General features: G+C 35.9%; 1 protein-coding gene across 1 annotated transcript; it reads right to left on the bottom strand.

Moving 5' to 3' along the window:
• Positions 1 to 2,278: 2,278 nt before the first annotated feature.
• Positions 2,279 to 14,488, bottom strand: LOC116170259 (soluble guanylate cyclase 89Db-like). Its single transcript, XM_031486515.1, has 5 exons — positions 14,429 to 14,488; positions 14,105 to 14,304; positions 13,858 to 14,051; positions 3,157 to 3,293; positions 2,279 to 2,368 (listed from the first exon to the last, which is right to left on the bottom strand). The coding sequence occupies exons 1-5, from the start codon at positions 14,486 to 14,488 to the stop codon at positions 2,279 to 2,281; spliced, it is 681 nt and encodes a 226-aa protein (XP_031342375.1).
• Positions 14,489 to 14,705: the final 217 nt, after the last annotated feature.

The raw sequence follows: 14,705 nt of genomic DNA, 5'->3' as shown, positions 1-14,705 counted from the left end.
TTTGTTTGCCTTAGGCTGTTTCGAGCTTCGCAAATGGGCATCCAACTGCCTGGATCATCTGGATTCCAGTGAAATTCAGACAGGTTGAAGCCCGTTCGTTTGATACGAATCGTCCAGTACGAGTAAGATTCTTGGCCTTCAGTGACATTCGTCCTTCGATACTTTCGCTTTCATTGTGTCCTCATGAGATGCCTTGTTCGAAACTTTCCATCTTATCTATGACCCTCTTGGGTTAGTTTTTTAGCTACATGGCTCATTTAGAAATTTTGGTTCTTAGGTCTGGGTTGCGATGTTCAACCGGCTCACGGCGGCCATGGAGTCGTAATTTGTTTCCTCGTTATTTCTCCTTGTTTGCATTACATGGTCAAACAGATATCGATACCTCGTCTGGAACTTTGTGCGGCTGCGTTATTGGTAAAGTTAATCGAATTCGTTTTAGAATCACTTAGTGACCTGGTTGTCGTAGATGATGCTCGACCATCGTCCTCACGTGGATCATTACCGCGGCAACGGAAGGTCTTCGTTAATCGTTAGCAATAGGATAGCTTATATGTATATGAGCTTTGGTGATCTGGATCTGCTTTCTTGAATTTATCTCATAGTTCGTGACCTTTTGAGCCAATCAATAATTGTTGTTTGTTTTATTTGGAAATGAATCCCACGTCCGTCGTTACCGTCACTCATACTACCAATCTAGTCAATCCAGAGCACTTTGTTTACTTGATACAACAGCTTTTTTATATTATCGGCTCGACGTTAATCCCACCGCTTATTCTCCTCCTACAGGAAACTTGCCATCCCTACGAATAAGTAAAATAAAACCTTTTAGTGTTGTTGGTTGTAACTTTGCTGGACCTATTAACATCTCCGCAGCTAGAATCCGTAGAGCCAAATTGGTCAAGGTTTATATTTTATCTTTTCGTTTGTTTCTCCACATAGGCGATCCATCTATAAATGGAGTCTTCCCTATTTACAGACGCTTTTATTGTTGCGCTTTGGCGTCTTTTGCCCGCCGAGAACGGTGCATTCAAATATTTAGTGACTGTAGGACTAATTTCATCGGTGCTCACAGAGAATTTAATCAATTAATGAAACCCCCGGTCGAATCGTCACAAGTAATTTAATCGTCATTTTAATCCTCCTGCTGGTCCACGTTTCAATGGACTCTGGGAAAGCCGTGTTAAATGGGTCAAAAATCAGATTACTACTGTTATCACGGAAATAGGAGTCACGGCCACGGGTCATTTTTACCACCCGCACGTTAGTAAGGGAGGTATTGCATTGGGCTAAAAAATGACCCCCCACTTTTTTTTTATGAAAATACACGTTTTGAAGCACCAGGAATCCAAATCAAACAAATTCTCGATAATGTCGGTCTATCGGTCCGTCTGTACTCTCATTTCCGGTTAAACAGCTGACCAAATTTGGTACATATATTCTCAGACTGAAAACTTTTGGGCAGAATCGCGCTTGCGCAAGTGTGTCATGGCCGTTTGCACCCACAAATTTGAGTGGAGCTTAGCTTAAGCGTAGCTTAAAATCGATGGCAACGATTATTGAGACAATGGTTGCCATGGATTTTAAGCTAAGTTCTGCTTAAATGTGTCGGTGCAAACGTCCATAAGACTCTTATTTCCGGGTAAACGGCTGCACCGATTGGAACCAAATTTGGTACACATATTCTTAGACATAAAAGGCCATAATCGCGCATGCGCATGTGTGCGGGTGGTATCTGTGCTATCCACAGCAAATTTTTTAATATTAGAAAACCATAATCGGCACCATCGGATCCAGATTTATCACATTTTAGTCTACACGGTATTTTAGTTGGCGTTTCAGAGTCATTTCAAAAAGGCGACTATTAAACGAAGGCGTGTCAAATCGATGATAAAACAATGTATATACTTGTGTCGTGTGAAAAATTAATTCATTTATTAGAAAACGATATGAACCGACAAACGCGAGTTTGGATACGAAATTGGTTAGTTCGCAAGAATACTCATGGGTTTTCCTGTCTGCTTTTGAAAGAACTGGCAAATGAAGGCTTGGAGGAGTCCGAAACTGTATGAGGATGACGAGAGGCCGATTTGATGGACTACTGCAGAATGTCGCTTCTCTTATAACAAAATGATAATTGACTAAACTGAACTGACCTCTCATACACTTGCTTAGTTGGCGTTTTAGTTGCTAAAAAGCAAGTGTGGGAGATGCAACTTGCTCAATTAAGTAAATAGAAACTGTTTCTATTCACTTGACTAAACCGTTTACTAAATTAGGTTTATGTCTGCAAACAAGCACCCGTCGCGTCGTTTTGTGGTCCGAATCCGATAACATACTTCAGCAGGATTGTACAGCGTAGAAGGATTATCTACATTAAAATTATTTGTTTAGTCGACCGATTGACTTACCAAACCAAACTCGAATGATTCCGCCGATTCCATTTTTCACTCGTTCAGTTGTAAGATTCGATCGGTTAAGTTTAAAGTGGTCGGGTAAAAAAATAATTATAGTGGTACGAGTAGGTACTTCTACCATTGAGTGAATTACCTACTCATTGCTTCTACGCTATTGAAGAGATATGGATGTGGACAGTACATGTGTATAAATTATGACTAATTGCTTACATGGTATTGGTATCTAGAACGATCACATCTCAAAATAATTGGATTAACGTAATTTAGTGCTTCATTTCTCGTTCGGTATGATTATAATCCACCATAATGGCTTCAATTAAGAGGTATCTACATTTAAACAATAGATACTATTAATAGACGCGATCAGTACAAACCTTTCCATAATATGAATACATTCTGTTTATCTACATATAGCCATGGAGTAAACAACTTAAATTACTCTGTGCTATAACATAATTTTAGTAATTGATCCTAACGTGTACCAATTAAGGCCGTTGATCTGACAAACCGCTTAATGAATAGAGTCCAACTTAATATTTCGCCCTTATGGAGACCAAAAACGCAAGGGATAGAAAACAAGGTGAATAAACTGAACTTCAGCAAGTGCTCACGTTGGCTTGTTTCTATTAGAAACATGATTCATTTTCGGGAAACGTGTCAGTTGTTTTGATATGTCTTGCTATAATAACCTACTTAGCCCCTAACTACCACGTGCATAAGATTTTTATGCTTTTATACTTACATATTGCGAATTGTCGAAGTCCAAACGGAGTGTTATTACATACAATGATCGATTGTTAGCGTTAGATAATCTCGTCTCCAGAACCGTCGTCGTCACATCTAAATGGAAGTATTCCATTGCTACTTGTTGCAATTGACCTAAGAAAGAAAGACGCGTTATTTGCAAAAATTCACATTTTAAGTTCAAGTCTAACAAATTGTCGATAGTTAATATTCTTCGTAAAAGGGATGTACTTCAAAAATCGGTCTTATTGTTTTCCTTTAGATAGAAGGCACATTTTCTTATCTAGATCAAATCAATTAGTAATCAATTGTATGTTTGTGTATATTTTCCATCAAAAAGAATAGTTTCCTCAAAGGTCTTCGTGAAAATTATCAATTTTTTAGAGAGGAAACCGAAAGTAAAAGATAAGTGTGACTCATTGGTTAACAAATGGGACACACACATTTTCTTTTCATTTATTCGAGTAATATAAACATAGGAAAATGTTACACAACAGCATTAAACCGATAAAAATAATCTATTTTAGCGTTTAAATTTATTTTATTCATAACAATATTAGAAAACGGTTTTGACCTTCTCGGCCTACCCTCCCAAGGAACCTCTATCAGCAATGGGGTAACCGCGCAATCCCCTATTCCCTTTCAAGGAAATTTGTCTGATAGGTATTTTCGCACGATTCGGGCGCATTGCGCGGGTGCACTTATCCTGTTGAAACCAACAGTTTCCAACTTTTGTTTTTTGTGGTGTGCCGTACGTACATCGTCATATTCGTAATAAAAAATGCTCCTCAATTAAGTATGTCAAATCGTTAATTTATCCACACGCAGATTACTGTTCTGCAGTCTACTTTAATTTTCTACCGGACTACAATAAAGCACAGTTGCAGAAACTACAAAATTCTTGCTGACGATATGTTCCTCTATACAAAATTAGGCATTACCAAGCTGAAAATATTCAATTATTGAGTTTGATCAATGATCTTTGGTTTGATGAATTACGTTGCTGCTCAAATTAATAAGGAAATCCCTCAATTTGAGGTAAGTTAATGTGTTTATCAACCATTTCCTTTGCTAATATCGCAAACCGCCACCGTTTGGCTCTATCATAGATTTATTTACAAAATCGAAACGATCTACCTGTAACTTAATTTTAAAAGTCATTTTGGGCAACGAAGCTCTAGGGATAGAATGTATTTAATGCCGAAAAATCTCCGGCTCCCGTTGGTTGTCTGTTTCATCAACAACTTGTTGATTCCATGACATGACACAGGCCGCTGCCTTCTGCTCGTCTACAGTACTTGAGTCTTCGGACTATGACAACTGCTGGCTGCGACGTTCTTCCTCCTCTTCGAGGATTCTTGCTTCTTCTAAGTATGTAGTTGAAGATGTAGTTCAATGCGCTCGCTTTTGCAATGCGCACTCTCTCGTAAGTACTTGTTCTTCTACAGCATCCTGGCTCTCATTTGAGCGGGATCTTATTGCGAAAGGACAGGACAGGATGCTATTCGTTCTGCAAAACAGACACCTGCTGCTTCTACTTCAAGCTCTGTGGAGAATGAAGGGAAAACTGAAATAGAAGATGTGATGGAAGCGTAGGCGATTGAAGACCAGATCCAGAAGGACACCAAAGATACGTCTTACACTATATTTGCAAGCAAATCTTAGCAGTAGCATAAATTGAGTTCGCAAATGCGTTTAAAAGTAAATTGTCATTCAGAGATGTGGTGTATCCAACAGAGCCACAACTACTATTGCGATAAGTGTTATGGAAGATTTGGGATTAATCTCGGAATTAGATACCAGTCCCGTCTAAATTTACACTTTACTAACCGAAGTGGTTGCGTTTCTGACTGCTATTCGGGAGGTTGTGGGTTCGAATCCCGCTCCCGACTGCACTGTCTGGGGTTTTCCTCTGGACGTACGTAGCTTCGCATGTTGAAATCTACGAGGCGAATGCTGAAGCAGTACTTTTCCGCACCCTAACTCCGTTCCTTCCGTTCCTATCCTTAACTTTATCCATCCTTACATTCTCGTTCTCTGACTGAAGAGGGCCTGGGAACCCTGAGCAATCCTCATCCGATATCCCTCGGGGTGTCGGAGGAATGAAACACGTTGACCATTACCTTTTCCACTTTACAATCGAGAATCAGAGATCAACAGAGCCTACACGGTGCCTTAGTGTGTCAGTTTTGAAATCAATGATAAGGATTAATGGGTATCACTTGTCCTTGGGCTTTTATTGATGGTAATAAATTTTTCCATTATTGAACATTCGTGTACCTACTAATAGATTCACGTAATGAATAACTTTTTAAGAACAAGAAATAATGTTATAAAACACGCGATTATAAACCCTTCTAGACACAAGTAACAAATTTTCATTTTGAAAAGGGAGTTTTTTAGCATAAACGTTCGTCTCTAGCTTAAATCCCAACATTTTAAATGTGTGAAAACTTGTCTGTGTGGGGGAAAACTCAGTAATTTTTTTGCGGATGTGCGTAATTAACGGTAATAAGTACAAAATATTAACTTATTTAGAAAAGTCTGTGGAGTGTTGGAAGGCATTTTAATCTCGTGGTGTTATAAATGTAGCACGCGTTTGAGATTAAAGGAAGAGTTTTTCTCTTACACCCGACGTACTTTTCTTTAGGTATGCTGATGTATTGGCAACAATATGCCCTAACCAGTAAGAAGGGAGTTATAGTTGGCGTTCAGGTACTTAACTGTATATCTGTATCATTGAATAAGTCGCTGAAGTTAGCTTGGGATTAGGATTCGGATTCGCTAATATTACAGTTGACCAGCTAAGTTACACCAACTTATGAATTTATCAAAAAAAAGGGTAACTACTATAATAAGTCTACCTACATAACTTCGTTATTACTTTGTAATAACTGTAGTAACAGGCACCAAAAACTCATAATAAACATAACTATTTACTTATGCAAAGAGACACTTTACAAGTGCTGATGTTATGGGACGAACCTACCCTTGAACGATAGGGTAGAATTACGACTTCTGCAATTAAGTTTGTAAGAAGCTGGAACAACTTTAATAAAATCATGATAAAAATAAGAAACACTTCTGCCAAGATAGATATTTCAGATTCAGAGGCTAAAGGGACGAATCTACCCGTCAAAGATAGGGGTAAAATTATAACTTCTACAGTTATGTTTGTAACAGACTGGAACAACTTTCATCAAATAATGTTAAAAATGAGAGACACTTATGCCAAGATAGATATTTCAGATTCAGAGGCTAAAGGGACGAATCTACCCGTCAAAGATAGGGGTAAAATTATAACTTCTACAGTTATGTTTGTAACAGACTGGAACAACTTTCATCAAATAATGTTAAAAATGAGAAACACTTATGCCATGATAGATATTTCAGACGCAGAGGCTAAAGGGATGAATCTACCCTCCAAAAATAGGGGTAAAATTATAATTTCTACAATTATGTTCCAGCCTGTTACAAACATAATTGTAGAAGTTATAATTTTACCCCTATCTTTGGAGGGTAGATTCGTCGAATTTTACCTAAGGCCTGACGATGATAGTATATAGAAATTGATCGCCTAAAAAACCTAATAAATTTTACTTGAGTATCTGAAATTCTTTACTACGTTATAATTTTACCCCTACCTTTGGAGGGTAGATTCGTCCCTTTAGCCTCTAAATCTAAAGAATCTAAAATATCTATCTTGGCAGAAGTGTTTTTTATTGTTATTACGATCTTATTAAAATGTTGTTCCAGCCTCTTACAAACTTAATTGCAGAAGTCGTAATTCTACTCTATCGTTTAAGAGTAGGTTCGTACCATAACATCGGCACCTTGTAAAGCGTCTCTTTGTATAAGTAGTTATGTTTATTATGAGTTTTTGGTGCCTGTTACAGCTACAGTTATTGCAAAGTAATAACGAAGTTATGAAGGTATACTTATTATAGTAGTTACTATAAGGGGTAGTTTGATAATTTATGTTCTTGTAAGGTTTTTAAATGCTTTCGTAGTTAATTTATATTGTTTTCATTACGCTCCCAAACTAACTTCAGCGACATTCATTGAATGAGTGTTTTTCTTCAATGACTGTATATAGGTACATAGGTTTGTGTGCTATATTATGTAAATTTCTAACAAAGTTTTTGCTTCTTAATAAAATAAATTACTTGTGTCATAAAATATGATTGCAAATGTGTTATAAATCAAAGAGAAGGTAGTTTGCTCTGAAAAAAATAAGGTAAAAAGGTGAAAAGGGGTAGGTAATCTAAATAAAGTATTTAGATGGAGTTGACTAGATATGGCGTTTAATCGAATTAGGGCGAAAGGCGTACGTGCCAAAAGCGTACAAAGATTATTTAGTGCTATTGACGTACAAGGTAGGGTTGGTTAAATTCCAGAGACTGACAAAATTAAGACGTGCGGTTTGCGTACAGGTCATTAACGAAGCAATTACATTAGGAAGTAAAAATGCAAATTCGTAATAAACAACTGTCTAAACTCATTATAAAACTAAAGTATAATATACAGGATCTTTCTTGTTATACGAGAAATATAAAAATTTACACACTGTTTATAAACCATGAACCACTTTTTAAAATGGTAGCAGTTTTCTATTACTTCCGGTTATACAGGAAATAGTTACCAACTTCCTTATTTTCAATGGAAACTACCATTTTTTATTTCACATTAAGATTCCTTTACCTTCGATCCTTAACAGTTTTGGAGATATTTACATTTTAAGAAAAAAAATCAAAAATCATTTTTGGCGCTTTTGACATGTATAGGTACGCATACAGCACGACACCGTTTAATCGGTACTTATCACCAATAAAATAAAGTAGTCGTGCCTTTATTAATTTTAAATCAAACCGATAATGTAGATGCCTTTCTCTATACTTATTGCCAGTTACCATAGTGTAAGCTTACACCGAGGCTTACACTATGCCGGTACCGGAGCCGGTACCTATCGATTTAAAAGGCGAAGTTGACCTGAGTATGGCGGTGGCGTGTTTGTTGACTCTGTCAAACGGGCCGATATTGAATGGTAGAATTTTAGATTGGCAGAAGAGGCTTCGCATCAAATGGGGTGTCGATTTACAAACATAAAACGAGTAGGGAAAATTGTTGTTTTTGAACCAGTTGATAGTTTAATTTTTCCCCATTTAGCTACTTACCAGATTGTGTTAATACTTTAGAAAATAATACTTTTAAAAAGTTTGACCAAGTATGCGTTGTTCGAATTTGTTAATGTGATTGAAACCATCCAAACGTCAAACGTAATTTTAAATAATTCAATTCATCGTGAATGAGGAAAAAGTTCCAGAATCTATTCAAAATAAGGCCAATCTTGCGATTTAGTAGGTATTGACAATTAATAATTGACGTTTCTAATTTTCGATGATCTGCAAATATTTGTTTGTTTTGTCATTAAGTATAAATGAGTTACTATGGTGATACTTAATGCCCTTAGGGCATAAAGTGGTACTTTATGCCCGCGTATCACAGATATACAGTGTACTATGATAGGTTAGTAAGACATAAAATCTGTTTATTATGCGAATTTTGAAAGCCGGTCCAGATCTGGTATCATCTTTTGGGGGCATAGTTCTGACTGTGAGAAAGTTTTCTTAATACAAACGAGAGCAATCAGGTCCATTTTTTCGTTATCATACTGGCAATCTTGCAGAGGTGTATTTAAAGATAATTACATTCTTACTGTCTCAGGGGTGTACATATTAGACCTATTAGTGTTTATATTTAAAAATAAAATCGGACTACAATACAAGGAAGCTGGAGGCGTCGTACAAAGTACCCATGCATAGACGAACGAACACGGAGAAAAACTGCTATTTTATATTCGTGCATCAAATTTTATAACAGACTTCCAACAATTGTACAAAATTTAAATACTCTTAGAAAAGAGCGGTGAAAAGCATATTAATTCAACTTGTTGAGTATCTATTCTCTCAGGGAAGCTCGAAATGGGGTAAATGATAATCCGGGGCAAAGATCACAAAACCTTTTTTTATTTTTATTGAAATACGTATTGAAATTTATGGGGAAGGTTTTGTGATCTTTGTTCCGGATTATATTAATTCGAATTGAACCCTAAGTGTAGCAGAATTTATGGGGCACCAGCTTAAGCTTTGATTAGTTTGATTATTTGTTATTTCCGAGTTGTGCTATAATTGGACAGCAAGACAACAAGAAGGGTTTTTCTTTCGCAACGGTTTGAAAGCGTGGATTTTTTTCTTTCCGCTAAATTTTTTGGGCAGTCAGCCTCCGTATATGAAAACGTGTTTATATATTATTTGCAGTAGTGTACTGTTATACCGGGTGATCCAAAATAACTCCAGACAGATTAAATTTGGCGTGTAAAGTTTTTAGTGTTCTGTACTTAAGGCATTGGCAAACATGTTTAGAAGGTGATTTATTTATGCAGTAATCTCCATGCATTAGCGTCGTGAATTTTTATCTTCTTGTCTATACCGCGATCTATGCTATCAAGCGCAACAAGTTTAGAAGCTGCTCATATTCGACTTGGTTGTTATAACAATTTTAGGAAACTTTTATTATAACGCATGTTACTCCTATGTTTCTAAAGATTAAATTGATCGAGCCTTTGGCGCGAGGATTTCCCAATGTATAGAGGCAATCGATTTTAAGAGAGCGGAAAGAAAAGTTCTGTTTTGGCGCCCTCCCCGTAATTATAGACTGAATTTACAGTCATTATCATAATCTAAAGTTCAGTTATTGAGCTATTTTTGGACTATGAAGGGTTTGAAACCGTAAGTGCGTTTTTTATTTTATATCAATAATTAATTTTAAATTACGTTACAGAAGTTTTACGTTACCATCAACCCAGAACCAGACGAACCGGAGGAAGACCGGCCACCCACAATCGCAAGTACCTTAATTACACATATGCTACCTACCATGTTAGTGGAAGTTGTCGAAGATGTAAGAGAACGTAGCGCCAAGAAATTAATGTGGAAATTATATCTATACAAGCGTGTAACAATGCGCACGATAACATCTCTGTTTGTTATTATTACAGACTTAGCACACAGTAAGTGATACAAAATTTTGCAGGAAGATATTGGAATGTTTTAATGTTGTTTTGAAGACGAAGCATGGATTCATTTATGAGAATAGCAACGATCATGCGTGAACAACCGAAAAGAACTTTACGGTGATCGTTTATTTAGCATGACTATCCCTCAGGCAACGTATTTAAATACGTAAACCGGAGCGTGCAACTGTGCTTGATATGTAAATTAATTATTTTAATTAATTCATTGTGATTATTGTTTAGTGATCCATTAATTGATCCACTGCTTTTAAATAAATAACATTTGGTATGTTACCAACTTTATAAATGTTTAGTTTTGCGGGAAATTTAAACTGTCCACATCACCCGGTATATACCACATATTATCTGTGCTTATACCTAAATTGATAATTTGAAAAAAACCAGGTGTCAAATTCTTGACAGAATAGCTTCCTAGATGAAACCAAAAATTGCCAACATATGTACGCACTTACAGACGGGAAAAATTTATTCTTTAAAAGTTGCTTAAAATGGTCTAAAACGTCGACATTTGATGAAATTTTGAAATGTTCAAAAAACGGCTATCGCAATAGCTACCTAGCACATGCTAAGAAGCTAATGTTCCATAAATAAGAAAATTGCATTTCCACGCATGCGCAACACGATTTTTGCGCATGAATTTTGTTTGCTTTTATTAAAGGGACTTACCATAGAAATTTCGTTTAAATTGCTTTAGAAACAAGATCGTTGCGTTTTGCACATATGCAACACAATTTTGTGACTTTGACAATTTTTTTCTCCGTATTTTGATAATATAACCCGGCCCAATTTTTTGTAGGTTGTACACAGGAAAATAAGGTCTTCCAAATAATAGAATAAAAATTTTAGGTTGCTATTTGAAAAAAAATGTTCGATGCCGTTACGGCGCTCCAAAATTTCTTTTCAAAAATCCGGCCCGTTATTTTTCTGTTCGGTATGCCTAAAACATATATACAAAATTTCAACAAAATCCGTCGAGCCGTTTTCTCAGAAAATTGCCAACAAACGTACGTACGTACGTACATACAGACGGAAAACCAGGTGTCAAATTCTTGACAGAATAGCTTCCTAGCTGAAACCAAAAATTGCCAACATATGTTTTTTTACGCATGCATTTTGTTTGCTTTTATTAGAGAGACCTACCATCCAAATTTCGTTAAAATTGCTCCATAAATAAGAAAGTTGGATGTTGCACATGCGCAACACTATTTTTTGCGCATGCATTTTGTTAGCTTTTATTAAAAGGACCTACCATCTAAATTTCGTTAAAATTGTTCCATAAATAAGAAAGTTGCATTTCTGCGCATGCGCAACACGATTTCTGCGCATGCGCAACACGATTTTTGCGCATGCATTTTGTTTGCTTTTATTAGAGGGACCTACCATCCAATTTTCGTTAAAATTGCTCCATAAATAAGAAAGTTGGATGTTGCACATGCGCAACTCGATTTTTGCGCATGCATTTTGTTTTCTTTTATTAGGAGGACCTACCATCCAAATTTCGTTTTAATTGTTCCATAAATAAGAAAATTGCATTTCTGCGCATGCGCAACACGACTTTTGCGCATGAATTTTGTTTGCTTTTATTAAAGGGACTTACCATAGAAATTTCGTTTAAATTGCTTCAGAAACAAGATCGTTGCGTTTTGCACATATGCAACACAATTTTTTGACTTGACAATTTTTTTCTCCGTTTTTTGATAATATAACCCGGCCCAATTTTTTGTAGGTTGTACACAGGAAAATAAGGTCTTCCAAATAATAGAATAAAAATTTTAGGTTTCTATTTGAAAAAAAAGTTCGATGCCGTTACGGCGCTCCAAATTTTTTTTTCAAAAATCCGGCCCGTTATTTTTCTGTTCGGTATGTCTAAAACATATATACAAAATTTCAACAAAATCCGTCGAGCCGTTTTCTCAGAAAAGTGCCAACAGTACGTACGTTCGTACATACAGACGGAAAAAAATTTTATTCTTTAAAAGTTGCTTAAAATGGTCTAAAACGTCGACATTTGATGAAATTTTGAAATGTTCAAAAAACGTTCCTAGCACATGCTAGGAAGCTAAAAATTTTATTCTTTAAAAGTTGCTTAAAATGGTCTAAAACGTCGACATTTGATGAAATTTTGAAATGTTCAAAAAACGGCTTTCTCCATAGCTACCTAGCCTGGGAAGCTAAAAATAATTAAATGCAAGTTTTTACTTTTGTGTCATTGTGTCCAAATCTGAAAATCGGAAAATTGGTGTACCTAATCATTGTAACATTTTGATCTATTTATTGGCTTTGATTTAACAGAACCATTTAGGAAATAGTGCAAGAAGCATTACATTGTATCAAACCACTACAAACATATCGTGGTAAAATGTTGGTAGGTATGTATGAATTAATTCAATGCAAAGTGCAAATATTCACAATATTTAGATATCCCACCTGCAAATATAGGGTAAGATTTGTTTTCATTTTTGCTGTAAGAAAATCGTAAACCCTAAAAGATACAAAGCCGCTTAAATGGGCAAAGTTATGCAGAATTTTATATACTGATTAATTTTCTCATTCGAAGTTTCTTGTAGCTCTACAAATAGCGAAGTTATGACCAAAAAACCGAAAAATGCCATTTTTGAGAATGCGCTGGTGTTCTCTTACCTCCAAGGATATCAACAAAAAAGTTTAATAAACCGTTAGTGATTTTTTCTCAGCTTTGTGATGATACTAAAATAAAATGTTTCTACTCCCATCTCTAAAATGTCACATTTTGCACTGACATACAGGGTGTCAATTTTAAAACATGCAGTCGGCCAAACTAAAGAAGATATCGAAAATCGCGCAAAATCGTTTCGGGGGTATCGAGGGGGAACCAGAATGACGTTTTGAGTGACAACCTCCCACCCCCTTAACACCCCAGCCCCACCCCTCTTCAAAAATTTTAAATGGCAACCCCATACCAAAATTACAAACCAAAACTGAAATGTTTTATAAAATGGTGCCAATTTTAATTTATAGCCTACGGAACCACCTTTTCTAACTATTTACTCCCTCAAATAAAAAGAAGCGTAAAGAACAAGCTATTACAAAGAACTTCATTTAAGACGTTAATTGGAGAATGAAACTTGACATTTATGAGGATCTAGCACTAACCCATCAAATAAAAGCATTTGTATTGTAACATTTGACCTTATCGCCCCACCGAACAAAATACAGTATTATTGACGTAAAGGAAAAACATATCCCTGTCAATTGAAAATCAAGTATTGTATATAAATATCAATTTTATGCTTTAAGGCGCGAAATAATATGGCAAACATTGTTTCTGACGATTTTTATTTTTTCGCTCCTCTCATCTATCCACTGCAAAGTTTAACTATAACAAAACACTTCATCATTTCCAATAACCTGATAAAATAACTTTATTTAACTCGACGCCGTGTAAGTGTAAAAATCACATGTCAGGAGGTACCACTTTCATAATCAAAAGTTAAGTGCGTTATATATAATACGGAATATCAATATTCACTTTGCTAAATTAAAAAAGGCACAGAAAGGCATAGAAACGGTTTCAATTTAATTTAACCAATAATCTCATAAATTTTCTTTCTTTTGTGGAATTCTTACCCATTAAATAATGTTTGAAACCTTGTCGAACGCTGCTGTAGACCAAATTGCACCCATTTTCATTAACTTCCGTTAAATACATCGACGGGCTCTCCATTTTGGGATAAGTAAATCTGAATTGTGAATGAAGGTTATCGACGTTTTGCAGAAAATCTGTAAAAAAGCGCCCCGTAGCTTGTATGGAAACATCGTATCTGCAAGTTCATAGGTTTACTCAATATATTCGACATATCGAAGATTTATGTACCCAAATCTGCCCATATATCTTATAAAACATCTACCAAAGAAGTTCATAAAGCTGTCGTAAGAATCGGATGTAATCTCTGCACAGGCCAAAGCAAGGGATGGTATTACGCAGTCGGGATATATTTGATGCGTGTTAAAGACGGTGTATGGGCAATCTGATAGACGTAGAACTTCCTTCCATACTTCTTCGCCATATTCCAACTGAAAAGTAATGAAAGCAGTTAGAAACGATAGGCACTACCTATAGGTCTTGTGTAGTTTACTAAAATGCGCTCTGGATCTACTTAAGTACTATGATATTACCTACTAATTACTATATACATACACTCGTAGTTATCTGACAGAATAAATTACAAATATTGCCATCGTGTTCGATCCTCGGCATAGTTTCAACAGATTAGCGTCGACTGTTGGCTTAAAATTAAATTGATCGGGTAATTAAGGTACACACAATTATAGCGCCTAAGCTTTTAATTCCTAATTTCTACGCAGAGAGGTAAATTGGAACGACTAAATGAGGATTAATGGCGATTTCTCTTCCAATTTCAACCATAGCTAATGGAACATTTTAGAACAGATGTAAATATGACACCTGTGATTTT

This window comes from Photinus pyralis, unplaced genomic scaffold (genome assembly GCF_008802855.1).
Source record: "Photinus pyralis isolate 1611_PpyrPB1 unplaced genomic scaffold, Ppyr1.3 Ppyr1.4_LG5, whole genome shotgun sequence".
Classification (NCBI taxonomy): domain Eukaryota; kingdom Metazoa; phylum Arthropoda; class Insecta; order Coleoptera; family Lampyridae; genus Photinus; species Photinus pyralis.
The sequence above is the reverse complement of the archived record's forward strand: the minus strand, read 5'-3'. Positions and strand labels throughout refer to the sequence as shown.

Bases quoted from the DNA above. Each gene is read 5' to 3' on its own strand.
- LOC116170259 (XM_031486515.1), bottom strand. From the start codon at position 14,488: ATGCCGAGGATCGAACACGATGGCAATATTTGTAATTTATTCTGTCAG. The intron at 14,305-14,428 runs GTATGTATATAG...ATTACTTTTCAG, and splicing joins TCTGTCAGATAACTACGAGT to TTGGAATATGGCGAAGAAGT. The intron at 3,294-13,857 runs GTAAGAATTCCA...TTTCTTTCTTAG, and splicing joins TTTCAAACATTATTTAATGG to GTCAATTGCAACAAGTAGCA.